At 38.0% G+C, this 22,007-nt stretch overlaps 1 protein-coding gene across 1 annotated transcript in view; it reads right to left on the minus strand.

The window, feature by feature from the left end:
• Positions 1-525: 525 nt before the first annotated feature.
• LOC131035560 (ubiquitin-conjugating enzyme E2-23 kDa) overlaps positions 526-22,007 on the minus strand; it is an 87,182-nt gene continuing 65,700 nt past the window's right edge. The window contains exons 4-7 of the mRNA XM_057967273.2: positions 1,507-1,621; positions 1,313-1,365; positions 1,067-1,195; positions 526-914 (exon numbers count right to left, since the gene is read on the minus strand). Of these exons, the coding sequence (XP_057823256.1) occupies positions 784-914; positions 1,067-1,195; positions 1,313-1,365; positions 1,507-1,621 (428 nt within the window). The 3' untranslated portion in view covers positions 526-783. The remainder of the gene's footprint in view (positions 915-1,066; positions 1,196-1,312; positions 1,366-1,506; positions 1,622-22,007) is intronic.

Genomic DNA, 22,007 nt, shown 5'->3' on the forward strand with positions numbered 1-22,007 from the left:
TAGCCTAGCAAAAAAAAAATTTCAAAAATGTTTTCTTTGCTGTGGATTTTGACATTTTCTGAATACATTTCCTAGCTATACATTTATACTTAACAATATTATACATGTTATGTGTATTTATCTATGAATTTATAATATATATATTCTTAATTTGTCAGGTCCTGTGCATGCCAGAAATTTTGAGCTGCTGAGTGTAAGTTTTAGAACTATGATATATAATGGATGCAAAGATGACAAAAGATCGAATTTTAGATCTCTTGTGCAACTACTAGAATCTTATATTAACTTGCAAGAAAGTATTGTTTCCTTCATGGTCACCAGATTAATAAGATAAAAATCCTTACAGAAAAGATTCTCAAAGAATCCTTGTATAATTCTGCATTTGCATCGATTAACAAAAATTATCACGACATTAAATGCCAAGTTCATTGATCTGTTCTAAACTCATAGTTCTCCAGATAATCATCTTGCAATCCTAATTACTGACACACATTATAGGAAATAGGAACAGCAAGTACCAGATGATATTGGAAAAGAATTGACCATTCATAGTAAAATGTTGAAAGGAAATTGAATGTTTTGCAGAGGAAATTAAATCAGTGAAATTTAAATCATAACCTCTTGACCACAGATTAAGAACCCATCTTCCTACAAGAGGTCAACAAAAGGAAACTTTAATTGCCATAAAAATGTTTGTGCAATGGAACTCTTTCCAGAAAAAAATTTAAAATGTACAAATTCATGAATCATGTACAAGGGATTTGGTTTAGTTCTTTCTCTACTTCATGGGTCTGCATGCCCTGCTACTTCATCATCATCAGAATCTAACTCGCCTTCACTGGCTTCTTCCTCATCGTCACTTTCTTCAGGACAGTTTGAAACATTTTCAGCCTTCGCATATCGCTCACAATATTCTATAAACACCCATGTAAAAAATGATGAGTAGACAAATCCCAGAAGCCATTTATGAACATAGTCACTATGCTAAACTAAGACTTGCTAACACAAAAAAAAGAAACTGTTGATTGATGGATAGTTAGACTAAATCATTTGTAGACATATATACCTTTTACTTTTTGCTCATATTGCTGCTTGTCCCTCATCATAAGTGAGGCTGCATCTCCATTCAATGGGTCTGTTGGATTTGGATAAAGTAACAGCTGTGGAAGGAAAACTTCAAATACATTGACAAGGTCTGCATCAACATATTGCCAGGCATCATTGCAAAGAGTAACCAAATAAAATCTTCATGCAAGTTACAGATAGATGGCCATCAAACAGTCATAACAGGGGTTGAAGATAATTGCCTCACCAAACATTGGACTCCATGTTTGGTTGATAACATCTAAGCATACAGAACCCGACCTACAGTAACAAACATAATATGAGTCATTAACATGACTGGAAAACCAGAATTACAGTTTGTTTTTCAAAACATTAAACAAGATCATGAGTATGTTCCTCATTATTTCTATAGATTAGTTTTACACAGAAGAGTATACTCACATTTCATCCACATTTGGATGAAAAATCTTATTCAGAAATCCAATGGAGGGAGACTTGTAAGGGTAAGCCTCTGGTAATTCAACCCGGACCTTCCAAACGCCACCTTCATAAGGGCCTAAAATGTCCCACATGACAAACATGTCACTATGCATAAAAGCTTAACACACATTCTTCCAAAACAGAAAATAAGTAATATCTACTGCCACAAGTCTCAAACCCTAATACATAAATTTATAGCCAAAGATTTAAGAGAGCTACTGATTTGATTAGGATAATGCCAGACACAGAATATTTACAATATTAACATAAATATTTGCGAGATTATGGGATGCAAACACACAAACTTGCCTCTGAAATCAGTCCTAGACATTGTGTACACTATGCAGGCAGAAGTAGGCCTAAGTTTCCCTGTCAGCACCTAGGTGTTTCAGACATGAGCCAAAGAATGATGCCCTACCCACAGCTTAAACAGAAAGGGATGCATATTCTGAATAAGAAACCTTATCCCTTATTCTGCATAAGAAACCTTACTAAGTGTTTGGGGTTACTCTACATCTTTCATCGACCTGGCTACAGAATACACCTCCGAGTCTTCCATCCATTCAACAGCAATTCCAAGTGGATTTACCATCATCTCCTCAGCCATCAGCCTTTACTTATCGTACAAAGAAGCTCAATGTTATTGAAGTACCCAAAAGAAAAGGCTATGTTGCCCATCAAAGAGCTTTGGGATGGAAAGGTCAGACTTAACACCAGTCCTTGGCAAAAACTCAGACGCATAATGCACTGGCCTTAGCAGATATTAGGATTGAGCTTTATTTCACAGATCTTGGCATACCAGGCTTCAGGAGGCTTCTCTAACTTCTAAACCTTCCCAAGCAACATAACAGAATCTGTTTTCCATTTCTGAATAGCTGTTGGGCATTCCACTCAAACTGAGCAGGCAAAGCAAGGATGAATTTAATTGTGATCTGGTGCAGAAGTTTATGCATTATGTGTGCCTTTTTGCCGCATGTAGCTTCTGGCCACTAATCTGGCTTTCTGCCTATCAACTGCCTCTATAATTTGTGCTTGGTCTTGCAGACCTATCTACACCAATGGATCTTTTCTTGCTCAAGAAGTTTCACCTCGGAAACAATCCTCAAGTACCAAGTAGTCATCTTTTTCACTTGCCTTTTTCTTCTGTGTTTTATCTAAGAAGCCTATCCAAAAAGGGTAAAAAGAATACCACTGATAGTACAAAACAAAAAAAACAAATATGCTTGCACCCTTTTCTTGCACGCTGAGAATGAAACAGATTGCAATGTGGGATGGTGTGTCTACTGTACGCATGGGTGTCATCACCATGATAAAAAAATATGTATTGATAATTTCTTTTGAGGGAGAACGGCTTGGGGAAACAACTCAAAATGAACAATATGCCTTGATGATTCCGTTTGAGGGAGAATGGCTTGGGGAAACAACTCAATAATATGCATTGATGATTCCTTTCAAGGGAGAATGATTGGAGATAATTCTGAGTTTTTTCCCCAAGCCATTCTCCCTCGAAAGGAATTAACAATGCATATAATTCATCATGGCAATAACACCCATACATACAGTAGATGCAACATCCCACATTGGAATCCTTTTCATTCTCAGTGTGCAAGAAAAGGGTGCAAGCCTATTTGTTTTTTATTGTTTTGTTGATGCACAATGTATAGGACAGCAAGGTGTTTGCCCAGGAAGAACATATTATTCTCAAGTTAGCACACATATTATTATTCTTTTTGATGCTTGTTGCCACACATCATGAGAAGTGAAAGTTAGAAGCTGGTCATGAGGCGGATGTAGAAGACGATTTTTGTTTGCAAAATTCTGAAAATCATAAAGAAGTTTTTTTGTACTGTTCAAGTGCACCAAAAGTAACTTTTCACAATTCTAAATTGTTGAGAGGGGGCAATTTTTCGGCCTAGAAAACAAAGGTCCAAACTCACCTTGAGTTTGAAGACCTCTGTGGAATTCTAAAAGGTGTTCCACACAACATACCTCAAATGTTGATGCACAACATGAATATGACAAGGCCGACCCCATAGTTGAATGGCCAAAGATGCCTGCAACATGCTCAAAACAGTGTATGAAACAAAGAATCAAAGTCAGGTTCTTCACCTCCAAAGCCAACTTCACTGCCTCAAAATACAGTGTGGCGAGAAAGTGGACGTTTTCCTCGAGAGTAGTCAAGTTGTGAACCCCACTACAAGCCCTAGGGGAGTCAATCACAGATGACTCTTTACCCGTTGTCTTAACAGCATTGGCCCCTGCCTACAAAGTGTTTGTCATGTGTTTGAATGTGGCTAGCCAGAAGTCAACATTCAAGGGGCTTGTAAATTTTCTTCAGCAAGAAGTCATAGAAGATGGGACTAACGCTAAGAACCAAGCACTTCCAACAACTCAACAAGGCAAGAAACGTGTCAACCAAGGTGGTTTATCCAAAATACAGCAGCAAGAGAGTCACTCCCATCCACCAAAGAAGTGTCTCCTCTACTGTAAAAAGGGACATGCTCCAAGAGTGCTGTACAACACCAACTTTAAAGGTCTTCAAACCAGAAGAAGCCACAACCAAAATATCATGGGGACAAAAAGAATTTCTGATGAAAGAAATCACAAGCAAAATGGCAATGTTGCAAGGCTGGTGATTCTAAAGAGGGCTATGTCTATGTTGCCTAGACACAAAAATCTTCCTCTTGTCAATGAGTGTGGTATGTAGATTTTGCTGCCTCTAGACATGTGACTAGACAGAAGGAATGGTTGTTTCCTTGGATTGTTTCTCAGTGGCAAAATGACTCTTGGTGATGATACAATATATCATGTCAAAGGCATTGGTGACATCTCCCTAGATCTCTAGACACATACTTGTTGGCTCACAAAGGTTTTCTATGTTCTCAAGCTCACAAAGAACCTCGTCATTCATCCAGCTACTTGAACACAACATCAAGGTGGAGTTTGATCATCAGCATGGTGCCGAAAACCTATCTCATTTGAGATATGTCCCTCAATTATTACTTGTGCTTTTAAAGTCGGGAATATTTTTTCAACTTAATGATGTCATGCAAAAGTTGGGAAGATGTTTCAACATCACAATCAAGCCCTCACTATGCCAAGGCCCCTCGTCTACATCTCTCTAGCACAATCACCTTAGTGTTGGTTATTCAGTAACGCTCCATCCAAATTCTATGGTGAGAGGTGTACCCCCTGCTCAGAAGACCATTGCCCTCTATTATAGTCGTGTTGGTAGCAAGCAAGCCCATTCTCCTTTTCATTCTAGTGACAATAGAGTAACCAATCCCTTCAATTCGGTGAACGCAAGTATGTGCAAACCCAAGGCGCCCAGCCACATTCACTTCAAATATTTTTAGCTCTTTGTGGATGACAACCCCTAAAGGATGTGCGTGTACTGCTTTCACACCAAGGACAAGCCCTCAAGCAATTCAAAGAATTTAGAGCCCTTGTTAAATGATCCACCGGTTGCCATATTCATGTCCTCTACTCAGATCAAGTGGGGGAATACACTAGGCAACAATTGACAACATGTAATGTCCCCTTTTGGGAGGACACTAAATCTTGCCTAATATACTTGTAGAGTAATTGCAAGTTATGCATATTTAGTCTGTTGTTGTAATTTGGACAGATTCAATTCAATGTTTTGTTTTTTTTTTGTTGCGCCAGTGGTATCCCTGCGACCCAGCCCAGTGCCCAACCTGCCTTACCTTGGACTTACTTATTGCCAAGTTGGGGTTCAGGAAGAGGCAAGCTGAGGCAAGGAGATTCAATTCAATGCCGTTTCCCTCTTTAAATGTACAGGTCTGCTGTTTATATCAATCTGGTCTGCTACCTATACTCAGATATATATGTGTGTGTGTATGAGAATCCTTTCTATTCCATCAGGTCTGATTCTCTGATTATTGATTTAATGTTTCCTCTTCTTTTCCTTCGATGCCTGCTTTATTATTGTTTGCAAATTTGTATTTATGTTCTGATCTCTTTGATAAATGTTCATATCATTCTTCCAGATTTTCTTATAATTCTGATTTAGGTCTGCTCCTAAATCTGCTTTTAACGCTTCAGAAGTTTTGTTCTACTCCAAGGATCCTACCTTCTCAAATGAAAGCTTCTCCACTTTATATCCTCCAATGTAAGGGAGAGTCGCACCTCTTCTTATTTGTCACAACCTTTCACAATTACCACCCTTCAAAAGGGTCACAACCTTTCATCATTGATGCCCCTTTGAAAGAGTCACTTCCTTATCTTCTTCCCATTAATGCTTCCTTAATTCCTTTTGCTCCCTTCTTTCTTCCTTTTTCCCCTTTTTTCCAAATGAAGTTCTCTTCTCTCCCTTTTATATCTCATGTTTGAGGGAGTCACAACTTTTCATTTCATACCTTTTGGCCATTCATTAAACTTAACTAAATTTTAATTATATTAATTTTTATTTGTATTCTTTTATATTTTAATTTATTAGTATTATTTATTAATAAATCCTATTTCAACAAGGGGACATTACACAACAACATATGTACCTTAACAAAATGGCATTGCAGAGAGATGTAATCATATTATCAACATAATTGGTATTTAGTATGTTGATAGAGATTTGCAGAGAACCAAAATTGTAGTATCACAGAAATGTATGTAGTATGTTGAAAGATGCAAGTGTTTCTCCTATATTTTGACTGAAGCAATTCAAACTGTTATCTATTTGTTGAATCAAGTACCCCCATAAGCACTTGATGGCATCTCTCCTAAAGAGGCATCGATTGTCTTAGACTAGCCATAAGCCCTCCATTTCACACCTTCAAGTGTTTGGATGTACAACGTATATGCATATTCCCAAGGAAAGTTGGATGAGAAATATCATTGAAATGTATCTCTCTTGGATACAATTCTGAGTCAAAGGGGTAACAACTCATGGATTATGATACAAAGTTGGACATAAGCAAAGTTGTGGTCTTTGATGAGAAAGCTGAGCCCAACATATATTCCTTACAATCTCTTACTCCAGACGTTTCACCTCAAATCATACCCCAAGTAGAAGAAGACACAGATATTGAATGTGAAGACGAAGATGGCAATGAAGACCTTGCTCAATCAAGTCTACCTGCCTCCACAACTATTGTGCAATGTATACCCAAGTGGTATACTAGTACTATGAAAGTCATGAAGTTCAATATTGTTCCAAACAGGCCAACTTCAAGTCCAAGGACTCGTAGAAAAACATGCAAAGAGGTAAATCAAGACCTTGTGTGCATAAGAATCCAAACTTCAAAACTTGCAATAGTTCAAGAAGTGCTTGAGTCAAAGCCATGGAAAGGTGCCATGGATGTTGAGTATCAAGTATTAATAAATAAAAAAGTACGTGACAATTTACTGGTCTTTATCCAACTAGTACAAGGTACAACTTGTAGCAAAAGGCCTTGCTCAAAAGGATGGCATTGATTATAAGGAAACCTTTGCTCCTACTATCAAAATGGTTCTTGCTGCAGCATCACAACTTGGATGGTAGTTACAGTAAACGGATATAAAGACTACCTTTCTCAATGGAAATCTCAAGAAAGAAGTCTACGTTACCCAACTAGAGGGATTCATCACAAGAAGACAAGTGCAGAAAGTGTGCAAACTTGTCAAATCTCTCTAGTTCTGATGCAAGCTCCCAATACTTGGTTTATGAAGATTGATGAGCATCTCCTACAACATGGTTTCACCAAGCATCCATATGATTCTAAACTCTACCTCAAGAACTGAGGAGGGAGGTTGATGACTTGGTTATCACCGACAGCTCTCAAGGCATAATTGAAGACACAAAGAATGATCTTAAGAAGTTGATTGACATGACCATATTTAGACGCTTGCACTATTGTCTTGAACTAGAGGTATGGTAGTTGAAGAATCATATCATTGTGACCCAAATGAAGTATGTAAAGACATTGCTTGAGAAATTTTGACAATAAACAACAAGCCCATGTCAAGACCCATAGGAGACATGTCTACAACTCTCCCATAGTGATTCATCACCTCAAGTAGATGCTACTTTGTATTGGCAATTGATTGGGAATCTCCTTTACTTGGCTTATAGCAAGCCAAGTATCAGCTATATTGTCAACTATCTATCAATGTTAATGCAAGAACCGCAATTATGTCACTAGAAGGCAGCAAAGCAAAATGTTGGAGAAATGAGCTACACTTAAGCCATAACAAGGAGCCTACCAAAAATCCTCAATCACAAAAAAGATCAAAAGCTTAGTGGTAGAGCACCCCAGCATGCACATGGTAGGACCTAGGTTTGAGTCTTAGCTAGTCCATGGAAATAAAGATGGGATCAAAGCCAAACTAGGAGCCCAAAGCACCAAAGTATGGCTCAAGAGGCGATGTCGGAGAAACAAGGCACACCCAATCATAATACGGAGCCTAACAAAAATTCCTTGTCATAAAGAAAGTCAATAGATCAATAAATAGCACCCCAACATACACATGTGAGTTCCTAGGTTCAATTCCTAGCTCATCCATTCAAAATAAGAAGGGCCTCAAAATGGGGCCTAACTGAACAATCAAAACAAAAAAATCCAACATAAAAAATAGTACAGGCTCTAAGACAATGCGCAATGACAAAACCTTCAAAGGGATATGCAGATTTGGAGCTCTAAGTCCACAAAAATGAACAATTACAAAGAATAGCACCTATATAAAGATAGTACAATTTAAAGCATCTTCTTTTTGGCATATTGGAGCCCCTGAAAAACTCCAACTGCTCAAAAACATAACCCGTTGAAATAAAATTGACTTAAACTTCTTCAAGGGAAAGAGAGGAAGAAAACATATTAATGTCAATGAATGAACAAAAATAGATCAAAGAGACTAGAACATACAACAGGTATAATTGCAAGGAACTAGAGCAAAATAGACCCTAGACATGAAGCCAAAAAAAAAATCTTAGCATGTGTCTATGGCAGCACAAACTCACTTTTGCTCTTAAGTGAAAGTTGTCATGCAATAGAATCCTCAAAGTTATCTAACCCCATACAGCTCTAAATTTCCAAGGGGTTCATCTTCTTGCACTCATCTCATGAAATGGGTCATCATTACATTATTGCAAATTTATGCAACACAAGCTCCAATGCAATGCAATGCAAGGCAACAATATCATCAAAGGGATAATGGAGATTTGGATGCCCAAGTTCACAAAAAATGAACAAGTGCAAGGAGAAGGTGCTCCTAAAGGAAGCCAATGCATTTTAATGTTTCTTTACTTTTGGAAGTAAGGAACATTGGAGCCCCATAATAAATGCCAACTTGTCAAAAACATAACCATTTCAAATAAGATTGACATAAAACTCCTTCGAGAGACAAAAAAAAGCTAAAAATCTTTCAAGGATAAATTTAACTAGTTTCCTAGGGTAGTGAACCAGCCAAATTTTGCTCTGAAACAAAAGTAATCATCCACTGGAGTTATCAAAGTTATGTACCCTTGTAACACTCGCAATTTCAATGGGTTCAGCTTCCTTCTTTATCTCATGAATATGACATCATTACATTCTTGCAAATATATACATCCCACCAAGCAGAAAGGTGCAAATGACTAGGAAATCTACAAGATTGGACAGGATCTTTCTGTATAGAATATCTAATCTGAATGGGAGGTTTTAACAAAATCAAATTCCCTAGAGAGTAAATAGGAGGTAAGCCTTTAGTCCTTGAATAGTAGATGCTACAATAAATCAAATCACAAAAGCAAGTATGATAGACATGGAGTACATTGAAAGACTCTTCATGTGGACCTAACGGAGAACATATCCCAAAAAAACTGAAACTTCGATTGTCAGGTAGTGGATAAATCCAAGAAACTATGCCTAAGCAAGAGTTATAAATACCACTCTCTTAGATCACTTTCGTGTAATGTTCTCCATCATGCCAAAGCAGAAGATGAAATTGTGAGAGTTGTTCAATATAATATAGTTAGCCCACCACAAATTCCACAAGCATGCTGTCCAATCATGCACTTCTACACCACATAATACATGCCATGCCATGTACAAAATAAAGAACTTCAGATACAAAACATACGAATGGAACAAAAAAAAATTGGCAATATTTTTGGGCAGAAAACAAAAGCACAAGAATAGCTAGCAGCAATCCAAAATCAAGTGTCAAACCAAGGTTCCAATGCAAGCTTGGCAGCTCAAGAGCAACATGAAATAACTTCAGCACAAAGAGGAAAAAATTACTAATGAAAATGGAGGGCCCATACGAAATGGGCCTCAAAGGGGATGCACATACAATAGGCAGCATATCAATGTCCATTAAAAAAATAGTTGTTAACAACTGACAAATCCTCATAGATCCTTGAGACATAACATACATAAAGTAATCTGTTTCGTGTCAAACTTGACTGATAACAACTCAGATGAAACAAATCAAACCCAAGAAATCCTACTCCAACAAATTCCCAACCTCATTTCAAAGAAGAAAATAGTTGTCTCAAAGAATAAGCAAAGAAGAGCTCAAAGAAATTTTAACATTCAACCCAAACAAACCTCCAAGGAAGGATGGTTTCTTGGCCTTACTATAACCTTCTGGGAAATAGTCAAAAAGGATTTGATCCAAGTGGTGGAAGAATAAACCAGGAACAAAAAATGCTCATTCAAATCAATGCCACCAAGTTCATCTTGATACCGAAAATTGCAGAAGCAAAGGCATAAAAAATGGAGCAGCACAAACCAATAGCTCTCTATAACATGATCTACAAAATCATATAAAATTACAATTGACCTTAATTCCTAGAAGGCAAATAATAGATAAAGCCATTGCATTCCAACAACTTCTACACAACTAAACAACTCTAAAGCTGCAATCACCCTGAACCTATAGTGTGTATTATGTTATGAGTAGTCGGCTTGTGGCTACCTTAACTCTAAAATTAACTACATAATCATTATTATAATCACATATATGTATTTACGTCATCCTATGAGTTATATTTAAGTATCTAAGTCTGCCTAGATGGTATCCAAAGCATAAGTATGGTATATATAGGACGTATAGGTTAGTTATTATCATCATATAGAGAACTGAGTTGTTATTGAAGACTATTGGTGGTATCCCCCTCGAAGTGGCATATCATTATCAAGTATTGGCAGCATATATCCTATTATATTTTTCTTGTGCAAGTTACTTCATTACAAATGGTGTCAGAGCATGATCTTGGCATCGTGAAGGCAAGGCTTTTTCATCAATTTTGGAGGTCATTTTGGAAATTGCAGGTCTTTCAAATTTGAGCAAATTTTTTTCTGATTTTTTAAGAGTTTTTGAAAACTATATTGAAGCCCCTTCAGGCTAAATTTTAGGGCAATTGGAGCAAAATTAAGCAAGTAATTGCAGAATTAGGGTTTCTGCCAGGAAAATTTGTGAAGAGCATATCTTTCAGATCTGAGCAAATTTCTTCCTAATTTTTAAAGGGTTTTTGAGAAGGTTATTGAAGAGCTTATAGTTCAAATTTCAGAGAAATTTGAGCAGAAATAAGTGACTTATTGTAAACTTAGGGTTTCCAATAACTTCACTCTCAAGACTGCAAATTAGCTAATTTCTTGGAGATCTTTTTGGGAAAGTAATATCTAGGCTTTGAAGTAGCAAAAAAAGAAGAAAAAGAAAAAAGAACAAGTAGACGAACGAGAAAACAAAAAAGACGTAGAAGAACAAGAGCAGGAGCAAGCACAACAGCAGGATAAAGAGAAAGAGAAAGAACAAGAGCAAAAGCAAGGGCAAGAGCAAGAACAAAGGAAAGAGCAAGAGCAAATACATATTTTGCCTCATTTCACAAACACAAATGAGAAAAACTGCATTTTTGCCTCCAAGCTACCATTGTTGATTTTTTAAGGTTGCTACATTTTTCTTCAAATGTGAAGGCTATGAGAGTGAATGAGAAAAATTGCATTTTTGCCTCCAAGCTACCATTGTTGATTTTTTAAGGTTGCTACATTTTTCTTCAAATGTGACAGCTATGAGAGTGAATGGCCTACACCAATAGGAAAGAAAAAGTTGCATGAGAAAGATTTATCCATCAAAGATGAGTAAATCTTGCAATTCTTTTCAAGTTTTTATTAATGTTTTAGATATTTTTCTAAACCTTTTATATATAATATAGGGAATGTCAATATTTTTTCTTCTTTAGTTGTAGGGTTGTAAATTTCTATTTTTATTTGTTTTTCCTATTCATTCAAAATCACTAGCAGTTCTAGTTTAGTAGTCGCCCCACTTGCAAAGAGCTCATTTAAAATTGACGCAATGTCATTTCTTTGGTGACATACAACCATGATTGAATAACTTCCTGCAGGTGAAGGTTATTAGCATTGTAGCCAATGTATAAGAGCTCATATAGTCAAGTAAAATTTCATCTATGCAATAAGAAATTTTCTCGGACCGAATAACAAAGGATTGCCAAGGCAACAAATAATGTGACATATCAAAGAGCAACAAGACAACATGGCGCAAGTAGCAAAGTAAAAGAAAGAGCACATCCTCTTTCAAAGAATGGATCGCAGAAACCTCCTCCTAGTGGCTTAACACAACCAACCCACATCCTTTCATGCCACCATCATCTTTCCAAGATAAGAATATCCCCTTTCTTTCCCGTAAAAGAGGGCCATTCAAAAAGGCCTTCAAGAATAGGGAAGGTCGCAAATAAGAGCATTGCTCGTTACATTTATAGCAATGGGGTCGTTTCACCCTTGTTAGATCACCATATTGGCAAGATATGGTGACTACAATTACCAATGCACCAACTAATTACATTACTCTTGGATATTAAAGGTGTGCACAACCTTATTGGCCAAGGAAAAAGCTTCCTTGGAGACATCATTCAGAACAATCAAGGATAAATGGCTTGAAATCCATTTCTAATGGATAGAAGGATGTCAAATACAAACCGCTAATTAATGTCATTGGAGTGTCCCCTAAAGAGACGATGTTTTTTAAGGCAATTGATTGTGAGGAGTAAGTGAAGGATGCAACTTTCATTTTCAATATCCTTGTACAATCCATTAGGATGATGAGCAACCAAAATGTTGTCCAAGTCATAACAAACAATGCTAAACTTTGTAAGGCAATAGGTTTGATAATGGAGGGTACATATAGGCATATTTTTTGGGTCCACTATCTCAACATGATATTGCACAAAATTGGCTCCCAAATCAAGTGGGTTAAAGAAATATGCATGAAGGCCAAGGAGATTCAAATGTTTGTGACAAATCATCTTATGTCACAATTCATAAGCCATCTTCAAGACCTCCAAATTGGAGTTGTTGAAGGTGATTTTATTTTTATTATAATATTTTTTTAGCATATTTATTATTTTTAAATTTTGTATTTAAAATTTAAATTTTTTGCTAAGTCGCTATTTTCTAATTTTTTAAATTGTTTTATATTTTTACACCATGATAGGTTGTCGAGACCCAATTGGCATCACATGATCATCTTGAGATGAATTGAGAAGGCGTGAGAGCCATTGAGTGCCATGGTCATTAGTGATCACCACTCTTTGGAGTGTATATAAGGCTTAAACAATTATAGAAAAGTCAAAGTATTGATTTTAGATAACGAGTGGTGGACTTGTGTGAAATATATTTTGAGTTTCATTAAGCCCATGATGAATATGATTAGGTATGTAAATACAAATTGACCATATTAGGGTGAGATTTATGATGGCGTAGACTCCATGATTGAAAAAAAGGAACATCATAGAAACCAAGGAGCATGACCCAACAAAAACATTTTTCAAAGAGAGAAAAGGATCATTGTTAACCATTGGAACAAGATGACCATGCCTTTCCATCTCATAACATTTGCATTCTCCACAAAGTTTTATAGCAAAGAGATACTTTCCTTGCCAAGGAGGACGTACTATATAGAGATGAATTGGTTGCTACTAGGCATAAAACTGCATTGAGAAGAATATTCCCAGATGTAGATAGTGTTGTGACCTTTTCACACATCGCCCCATTGCTAACGGGGACCCCCTCTTTTCTTGCTTTATGCGTTGTTAGGTTAGGGTTTTGACTGCTTAGTGGGCAATTTTGGGTTTCCCGTGCCAGAGTCTCGAAGTTTTGATCATGCCTAGTGTCGTTTAGGGTTTTTGAAGTTAATAGGATCAAGCGTGCAAAATTGAGATTTCTAAATGATCCTAGTCTTGTCTAAGTGTAGACCCTTTTTGGAGCGTTAACGTGTTTTTAAAATGTCCTCGTTGGTGATTTTAAGTGCTAAGGTGTTTTCAGACCTTTTGGAGTTGTTTTCTCCCTCCTAGAGAATTATTCAAGTTGATTTCGAACTTTATCAGGATAGTTTTCCTTGTGTTAGGCTCCATTTTTTTATGAATTTGCCTAAGTCCAGTCGAGTTTTATTAAGTTTTAGAGTTTCTAAGTGGTTCTGAGTGGAAAAATCATCATTTTCCAGAGTAAAATCCATATTCTAAGGGTTAAAAGGTCAAAATTCCATGCTAGAGGTGCTTTTCCCCTCATATTCTTGACTACCCATGGTTTTCCCCACTCAAAATCTGGACTGGACATGGATTTCCCCTGAAATCCATACTTGCTCCATTTTTCCACCACTGATAATCCATACTAGAGTCGTTTTTCCCCTGGAAGCCTTTAAATTTGACTAAGTTTCAGGATTTATCTTGACTACCCACATTTTTCCACCAAGGAGGTATGGATAGGTTGTTGATGATGTTTGCATTCATTCCACACCTAGGTCGATTTTCCACTAGGAATTTATGACAAGTTTTTGAGGATTTTTGTCCGGATTTTTATCCACACTCATAGCGAATTTCCACTGAGAGTGCATTTCATAATTTTTAGTCCGGATTTTCATCCAGACTGAGGTCAAATTTCCACCAAGAAATATTTTTGTGAATGAAGTGAATTTTGAGTCTAGATTCTTTATCCATACCCAAGTCGATTTTCCCCTAGCCCATTTTATGTGAATTTTGATGAGGATTTTTCTCCACACTGAAATTGATTTTCCCTTGTGGGAAAAATTTTGACATTTTAAATGATTTTAAAGGGATTTTTTTATCCCTACTTGAATCGATTTTCCCTTATGGCTCAATTTTTTACTTGAATTGAAATATTTTAATAAATGAGCCCTATTTTAATTGTTTTTAAATGATGATTGACGATTATTTAAAATTTAAAAACAAAATTAAATAATTTGCAATGAGCATTTTATGTTTTTACCCTTCTAGAAGCAACAAGGTTTCACCCAAGCAAGTATAAGAACAAGTGTTTTATCCCACATTGCTTGTGTGGTGAAATTTGGTGATGAAAGTAAGTTTAAAGGTTGGAGTCCAGCATTATTTTATTATTAAGTTTGCCAAGTGGATTCCATGCAAGGGTGATTTTCTCCATAGTCAGCGATTTTGGAGCAAGTGTTGAAGTGAAGTGTTAGATTGAAGACTTATTCCTCCATTGCGGCCAGCTGGACCATCCACTCCATTGCTGCCATTGAAGCTTAGTGACTCCATTGTTTTCAGATTTTCGATTTTTGGGGAGTTAGCGATTTTTTTGCATTTGGCAACTTTGATCATCTTGGAGGGCTCCTACCTCTAAGTTAGTGATTTTCCTTGGGGTTGCTATATTTTTGCTGCTGATTCAGACTGGTTTGCTGCCATCAAGACCCTTCCCCCCCCCATGCCACGATTTTGGTGAAGTTCGCCATTTTGGTGAAAATCGCGATTTTGGGTTGAGGCGATTTTTTTTGTGTTTGGGGTTTCCATCCCAAACAAAGGTGATTTTCCTTGATATCGCCAGGTTGCTTACTGTTTTCAGCCCTCCATTGTTGGCAGATTGAGGCATTGAAGATCATTTTCAGATTTGTGGAGGATGGCGCCATAGCTGGAAAGTTCGATTTTATATTTGGCAAGTGTTTTGGGGCATGTTTTGGTGAATTCCATTCATATTTGGTCTCCTCCATCACTCCCTACTTGCTGATGTGTGGCAGACCTGGGTTTATCTTCCATTGTTGCAGCTGGTTCGACCTCCATAGCTGGCTGGAAAATCAATTTTCAGACTTACATCTTGTTCCCAGCTAATTTGTGCCTTAGGCGATTTTATCCGAAGGGCTGATTGGAGGCATTCTCAATCAATTTTCAGAGTTATCTTCCATTGTTTCCGGTCTGAAACTCTATTGTGGGGGGCTGTCCTCAGAAAAAAAAAATTTCCAGCCACCTACTTACCTTGCGATTTCACTTGGGAAGCATTCTTGCTTCATTCCGGAGTTTATTTCTGAGTATTTTATCATTCCTAAGGGTGCTGGTAAGTCTGAAAACTTCATTTCCTGATTCGTCTTCAAACTAAGTTTCCATTTCCAACCCTACATACATGCTCAGATTTTCTTATGTTTGCCTTGGAAGGTTGATTCTCATCAAATTTGTGCATATCTAGGTGATTGCAACATGTTTTAAAAGTTTAATTTTCAGGTTGTCTTCAGATTTTGTTGACCTCCATTGTTGATTGCGGAAGGTGTCCTCAGACATACTTTGTGTGAAAACACAACCTTTCACACCTTTCCTTAGTCACCGTCGATCCGGTATACTCCTTTGCACTATGATTTGCACGAAATTTCTAAGTATAAGGAGGTGTTGATTTCATGAGGGTTTCATACCCTAGTCTTGTCATATTTTGTATTTAAATTGTTAAGATCTACCAAGAGTGTGGACTATTTTCCTAACTTCATGCTTTAATTTAGCCTAAAATCATTAGGAAGTCAAGAATTCTATTAAGAATATTATTTATTTTCCTAAGTTCTAACTTCAAGCTTCATATAGGTGCAATGTCGAAGTCCGGATTTAAGGAAAGAAAAGAACAACAGAAGATACTGGAGACTAGATTCTATCCAGAATCCAAGATGTCATCCAGATGGAAGGAGATTACGGATACAAACATGCATTTCCTGAACCTGAACCTGATGCGACAACGGATGTTCGGAGTCGGAAATCAGATTCCTTCCCCAGCATATGTAAACATTATGAAGAGTGGTATTTTTCATGCCGCTAGATTTCCACAGTCCATACAATGCAGTGAGCTTCTCCTGGAGTGTGCACGATGTTATGATCCTCGCTCGCGAATGATCAAAACTCCTAAGGGCATTGTTATTGCCTACCTTGCTGAGGATGCTATTGTTGAGGTGTTCGGAATTCCACGTGGAACAAATATGAAGGATGCAACTAAGGATGAATATAAAGAGCAGTACACGAAGAAGATGGATGTGTGTAAGAGTATGATAAACAAAGAGTGGATGACTGAGCCTAGGCTTCATCACTCCAAGGCTCCCAAGACACTCATGTGCACAAACTTCAAAGAGGAATATAGTGACTTAGTATTCCTGCTTAACAGAGTGATGGGGATGCCGCAGGGTGCAATATTCGATGGATGGATGTTCTATTTCATCCAGGATTGTCTTAGAGGGACATTGGTAAATTGGTCCAGAATCATAAGTGACAATCTAGATTTTCAGTTGAGGAATGTAGAGCGGTCCAAGTCATTCGCCATGACTTCCTACTTGGTATACCTGCTTGCACGGTTCTTTTCATACAAATGATTGATATGCAGAGGTGAAGTCGGGAATGGGCAAGGGCAATTCAGGAGTCCTGAGTGCTATCCCCAACTGAACATGTATAGAATTCAAGATTATAAGAGAGTGAATGATGTATTCACCATGTACATCACGCGGATGCTGCAAGGCAAAATCCACAGGAGGTTGTCCAAGGAGGCAACAGAGCTAATAGAGAAATATGGATCGTGGTATATTCAGTTTCCCACTTTCACGTACCTTAGGATTCATGGGTTTCAATCCGAACCCTACAGGCTTCCTAGGTATCCGTTCGACAGAATGATCTTGTTGGAAGTGCTGAGACAGCTTCTAGAGTTTGATTCCATTCAAAGAGAGAAGCATAGGACAAGCATGACATTCCCTATTTCAGTTGGGAAGACATCGGAGGTTTGCCAGTCTACCTTAGCCACCAACACTGCAAGTGAGGAGCTTGCATTCTATCGATTTGCAACCTTCAAGAAAAGAGAAAGATTTGATCCAAATAAGAAAGTTGGAAGGATCGAGGGAGAGAAGTTCGTCCACAAAGTGGACATAGAAGATTATTGGGCCGACCTAATGGACGAGCAAGCAGTGAAGAGACGAAGGTGGTCCAGAATGTCAGTGGATTTCATGAGGAAGTGTGGACTTTTCCTCATTCTTGATCAAGTATTAGATGACAGGGATCATACGCATCCACAGTATGAGAGTGAAATGAAGAAGGCAATCTTATTGCCTAATTGGTCAGAATTAGAAGAGATTGATCTAAATGTATTGATGAGAGAGGTCTTGAGTTTCTCCCGTACATGGGTAGATATTCAGATGAATAAGTTAGTTGATATGGGTGTTCCCTTCACTTATGAAAAGATGAAGCCGGAAGAGTCTACTTCCAAAGATGATCAAAGGATTATCAGTGATGTTAGGATTCATGCAAACAAAGAGAGTCAGGCTCCAAAGAGAAGGAAAAACACGCCAAGAGGAGTCAAGGCGAGAGGGAAGAAGATTGAGGAGGTGAAGAAGAAGAAACAAAAGACTGTCATTCCCCCACCTATCATTCCGTCACCACCTCTCAGTGTCTCATCAATTAAGGTAATTGAAATAACAGAGCAAAATAAGGAAACCCAGCAATGTTCCAACACAGTGATACTACCAGAGAATATTCAGGAGTTGCATGCCACAGCGACATCTGCACCACCAAATGATGATGTATACGATTTGACCAAGAATAATCCTGATGGTGATGATGATGTTATCTCAGCATTGAGGGGGCTTGATCGAGAGATGTGTCTCGATGATGGTATGGAGATGGCCACTATTCTTGATTGGTTGATGAGAAGTATGGAGAAAAGTAAGAAAATGATAGAGGTACAACCTATTGATAACATTGATGATTACCTAGCTAGGAGTGCTAAGGAGAAGGTACCCAAGAGAGCTAATATTTTGTCCCACATAGTTAGAGATGAGACAGGAATGCAGATTGCGCAAGTTGTTCCTATTGCCAGCGTGACAACGAACATTGCTACTCCAATGGATTTCCAGATTACTTCAGTTGCCCTTGGTCGTACATCAAGAGATCAAGAGTTTCAAGAGGTTGGTGATAATCTCAAGGCGATCAATGCTAGGTTAGATAGAGAAATTGAAGAGAAGGAGAAGTACAGAGAAAAGAATATCAAACTTAGAGAGTATATTGCGGGGATAAGGTGTGAGAATCCCACCCTTATTTCCCCTATTGCAATTGATCATGGACTACATTCACACTATGAGGCAGCGAGAGATACACTCTCGGAGGTGGAAAAGTGGATTGAGAGTGCAAGAAAACAGGCGGATAATTTCCTTACTCAGTTTGTCCAGGCATATGATAGGACAACAAGCCTTGTGTTTAAAATATAGTATTTGGAGGGAGTTTGGGAAGAATTCCGGCCTATTCAGGAGAAGACTATTCCACGCCTCAAGGCTTTGAAGAAGATTCTTAATTCCACCTTGGTCAGCGAGAACATTGTGCACAGTGGAGACAGATACGATTTCCATGGCTGGTATTGTTCATTGGCCGTGAAGAGATCAACTTATGAGAACGCCCAGTTGAGTTGTATGGAGATGGAGGGATTGATTCAGGACATTCAAATGAAGATCCTTGCCTCAATTGAGGAATTATTGGGTGTCGATGTTAGTGATGCTAGTGGTTTACACTTAGCTGAATTAAGAGAAAAGATGAAATTTATATATTTTTGTCAGTTGGACTCTTTGAAAAAGAGTAAGATAGATGGCTTGGTCTCTTTGTTGATTCATGTTCATAATTCGCAAAAGCTCATGCCAGATTGGGAGAACACTTTGGACGCTTGCTCGGATTCACTGGACGTGATTTATTTGCAGCAGGACACCTTGCCTAGCATTTCCATGGAGTTAGATTCTGTATTGGCTAGATTCTTGGAGTATGCTAGGAGAGAGAGAGAGATGCAAGGAGGAATCTTCTAGAAGATTCCCTATTTGATGACTAGGTATCTTTTTATTGGGCCATATGTTGGTGGCACCATTTTTTATGTAAACCCTAATTAGGGCAATTCTAGGGTTTTGTTGGCATGATCTTGGCCGTTGATCTTGTATCAATCTTGGCCATCCATTTTGTAAGAGACTCTATATATAACTCCTTATCTCTCATTTGTAAGAGAGAATTTTTGTAGAATTGTTGGTATATGCTACAGCTATTTGAATCTAAATCATTGTTCAATTGTTGGTGATTTCGCTCTTCAAATGTTGTCTTTGCATTCATGGTTCTCAATTCCTCCAAGTTAGATTAGAATTTGTTTTCACGTATGTTAGATTGAGTGGAAGATGTGTTGAATATATTTGTGTGGAATCCTTAATCCATACCACTAGCCTCTTGCCATTGGTAAGTGTGCCTTGTGTGGTCAACTGGAGATTTGAGTAAGCTTAACTTCAACTATTATACGGCCCTTGACAAGCATCAACTTGGATAGTGTCTGTAGCGTCCTAAAATTGCGACACTTGCAATTTCGACCGCATTTGGGTCTTCACGATGGCGATGCAACACGGAACCTGAATGGAGACCCCGAAACTTGTTCATGACATCAAAAACTGCATTTTTCAGCACCCTAGCCTGATCCTCCTTGCACCCTGCTATCCCTGGAGGTGGGACCATGGCGCCCAGCGCCCTGGTCCCTGGCCCTATTTTGGGCCCGGTCTCTTTTGGGGCTTTGGGTCTTTAAGTTTGCAAATTGGAAAATAATATTTCCTGGTCGGCCTAAGGTCGGGAAAATCAGTCTTTCAACCCTAATTGACAAGTATAAAAACTGCATTTCCTCTCATTTAAAAGAGGAAGAGAGAAAAAAGGCGGAAGCGATATTCAAACATTCAAGCATTCAAGCATTCAAGCATTCCTTCAAGCAATTAATCATTCTAAGTCTCCATTCAAGGCTAAGTGTTGCATTCAAGACAAGGATTCAACCATTGAAGAGGAGATCACATACATACAACATACTACATACATTACACCTTCGCATGTAAGAATACAAACATTCTTACAACAAGGTATCAGTACTTGTTTACATTACAAACATTTACATTTACAGCATTCTCATTTCTTGGTTAATTCCAAAACCGGGGTTTGACCTAAAGGCAAACCCCTCATCCCTAACCCCCCAATCGTCCTCTCTTTTCTGTGTGTAGGTTGCAGGTACGCGGCTGTAATTGAAGATTTGGAATCCTTGTGCAGAGACGAACAGATCCACCTTCGTTTCGCGGATTTTTCGGAGGACCGTGTGCACGCCGGGCGCCATCGTCCAGTCAACTTTCGCTCAAATTTGCAGAACAGCACCGTCTCGACATTTTACTGCTAATTCCAGGTCCGCAGCTTCATCCCATATCCCTATCTTTGTTTATAAGCGAATCTTTCCTACTTTACATGCATTCCTAGTTCAATCTTCCTATCTACATTCTTTACAAAAGAGGGTATCCTTGATGTCTTAACCCTTGAAACTCATATAGAATCCAATCTTGCATTGCGTGGGATTGGATCTTGTGGGTTTCAACCCCTCTTTTGAATGTAAAGTCTCTCCTAAGTGAAAACCATCAACCCTAGTGACTCCCCCTTCTCTCTCCTTGGAGTTGGGGAGGGGAGAACAACTAGGGTTCGATTTTTCCGCTTTACAGTGTCAATGTGTGATGTTACTAGTCTAAAAATCCTTAAGTATACCTTAGACGATTGCACTAAGTTTGTGTCAATACCTGTTTGTGAGACCTTGCCTAGCTTGATTCCACTAGATTTGTTCACCATTTCCTACATTCCTAGGCCTAGAATGGATTTCCTGAACCCTATTCCTTTTGCCCATTTTTTTAGTAAGAATTAAGTCCAGAGCCATATTGTTAAATCCTAAGTTGTCAGCACACCTATTCCGCATCTTCATGATCGAAGAAGATAATCCTAACATTTGCGTAAGTCCCCAAGTGAACATAGCAATTCACATCGACCATTGAGTTACCCACTAGTCAAGACCTGAAATGTAGAAACCTTGGAATCATTTTAGTTGATCTTATCCTTAGCATCTGAGGTGATTTTGTTCAAGAGAGGGTAAATTACCTTGGTATTTTATTCTGAAATGTTATGTGCATAAAACACATATCAACAGATAGACAAAGTATTGTCTTCTCAAAGTTTAGTCACTTCGTATCTTCAAAAATGATGTTTGTGCTCTTTGAGACAAATACAAATAACACGCTCGTGAATGGTAATACCTAAATGTCTAAGGCCCTATTTACCTGTAATCTCTTGCAATAAAAGTTCTAGCTCAATTGTGAATATTTTTATTTTTTATGTTTTACTTTCATTTTTCTTTCACTGTTATATATTATAATTTATGGTTTTTAATTGTAAATGTTGT

Source organism: Cryptomeria japonica, chromosome 3, assembly GCF_030272615.1.
Source record: "Cryptomeria japonica chromosome 3, Sugi_1.0, whole genome shotgun sequence".
Lineage (NCBI taxonomy): Eukaryota > Viridiplantae > Streptophyta > Pinopsida > Cupressales > Cupressaceae > Cryptomeria > Cryptomeria japonica.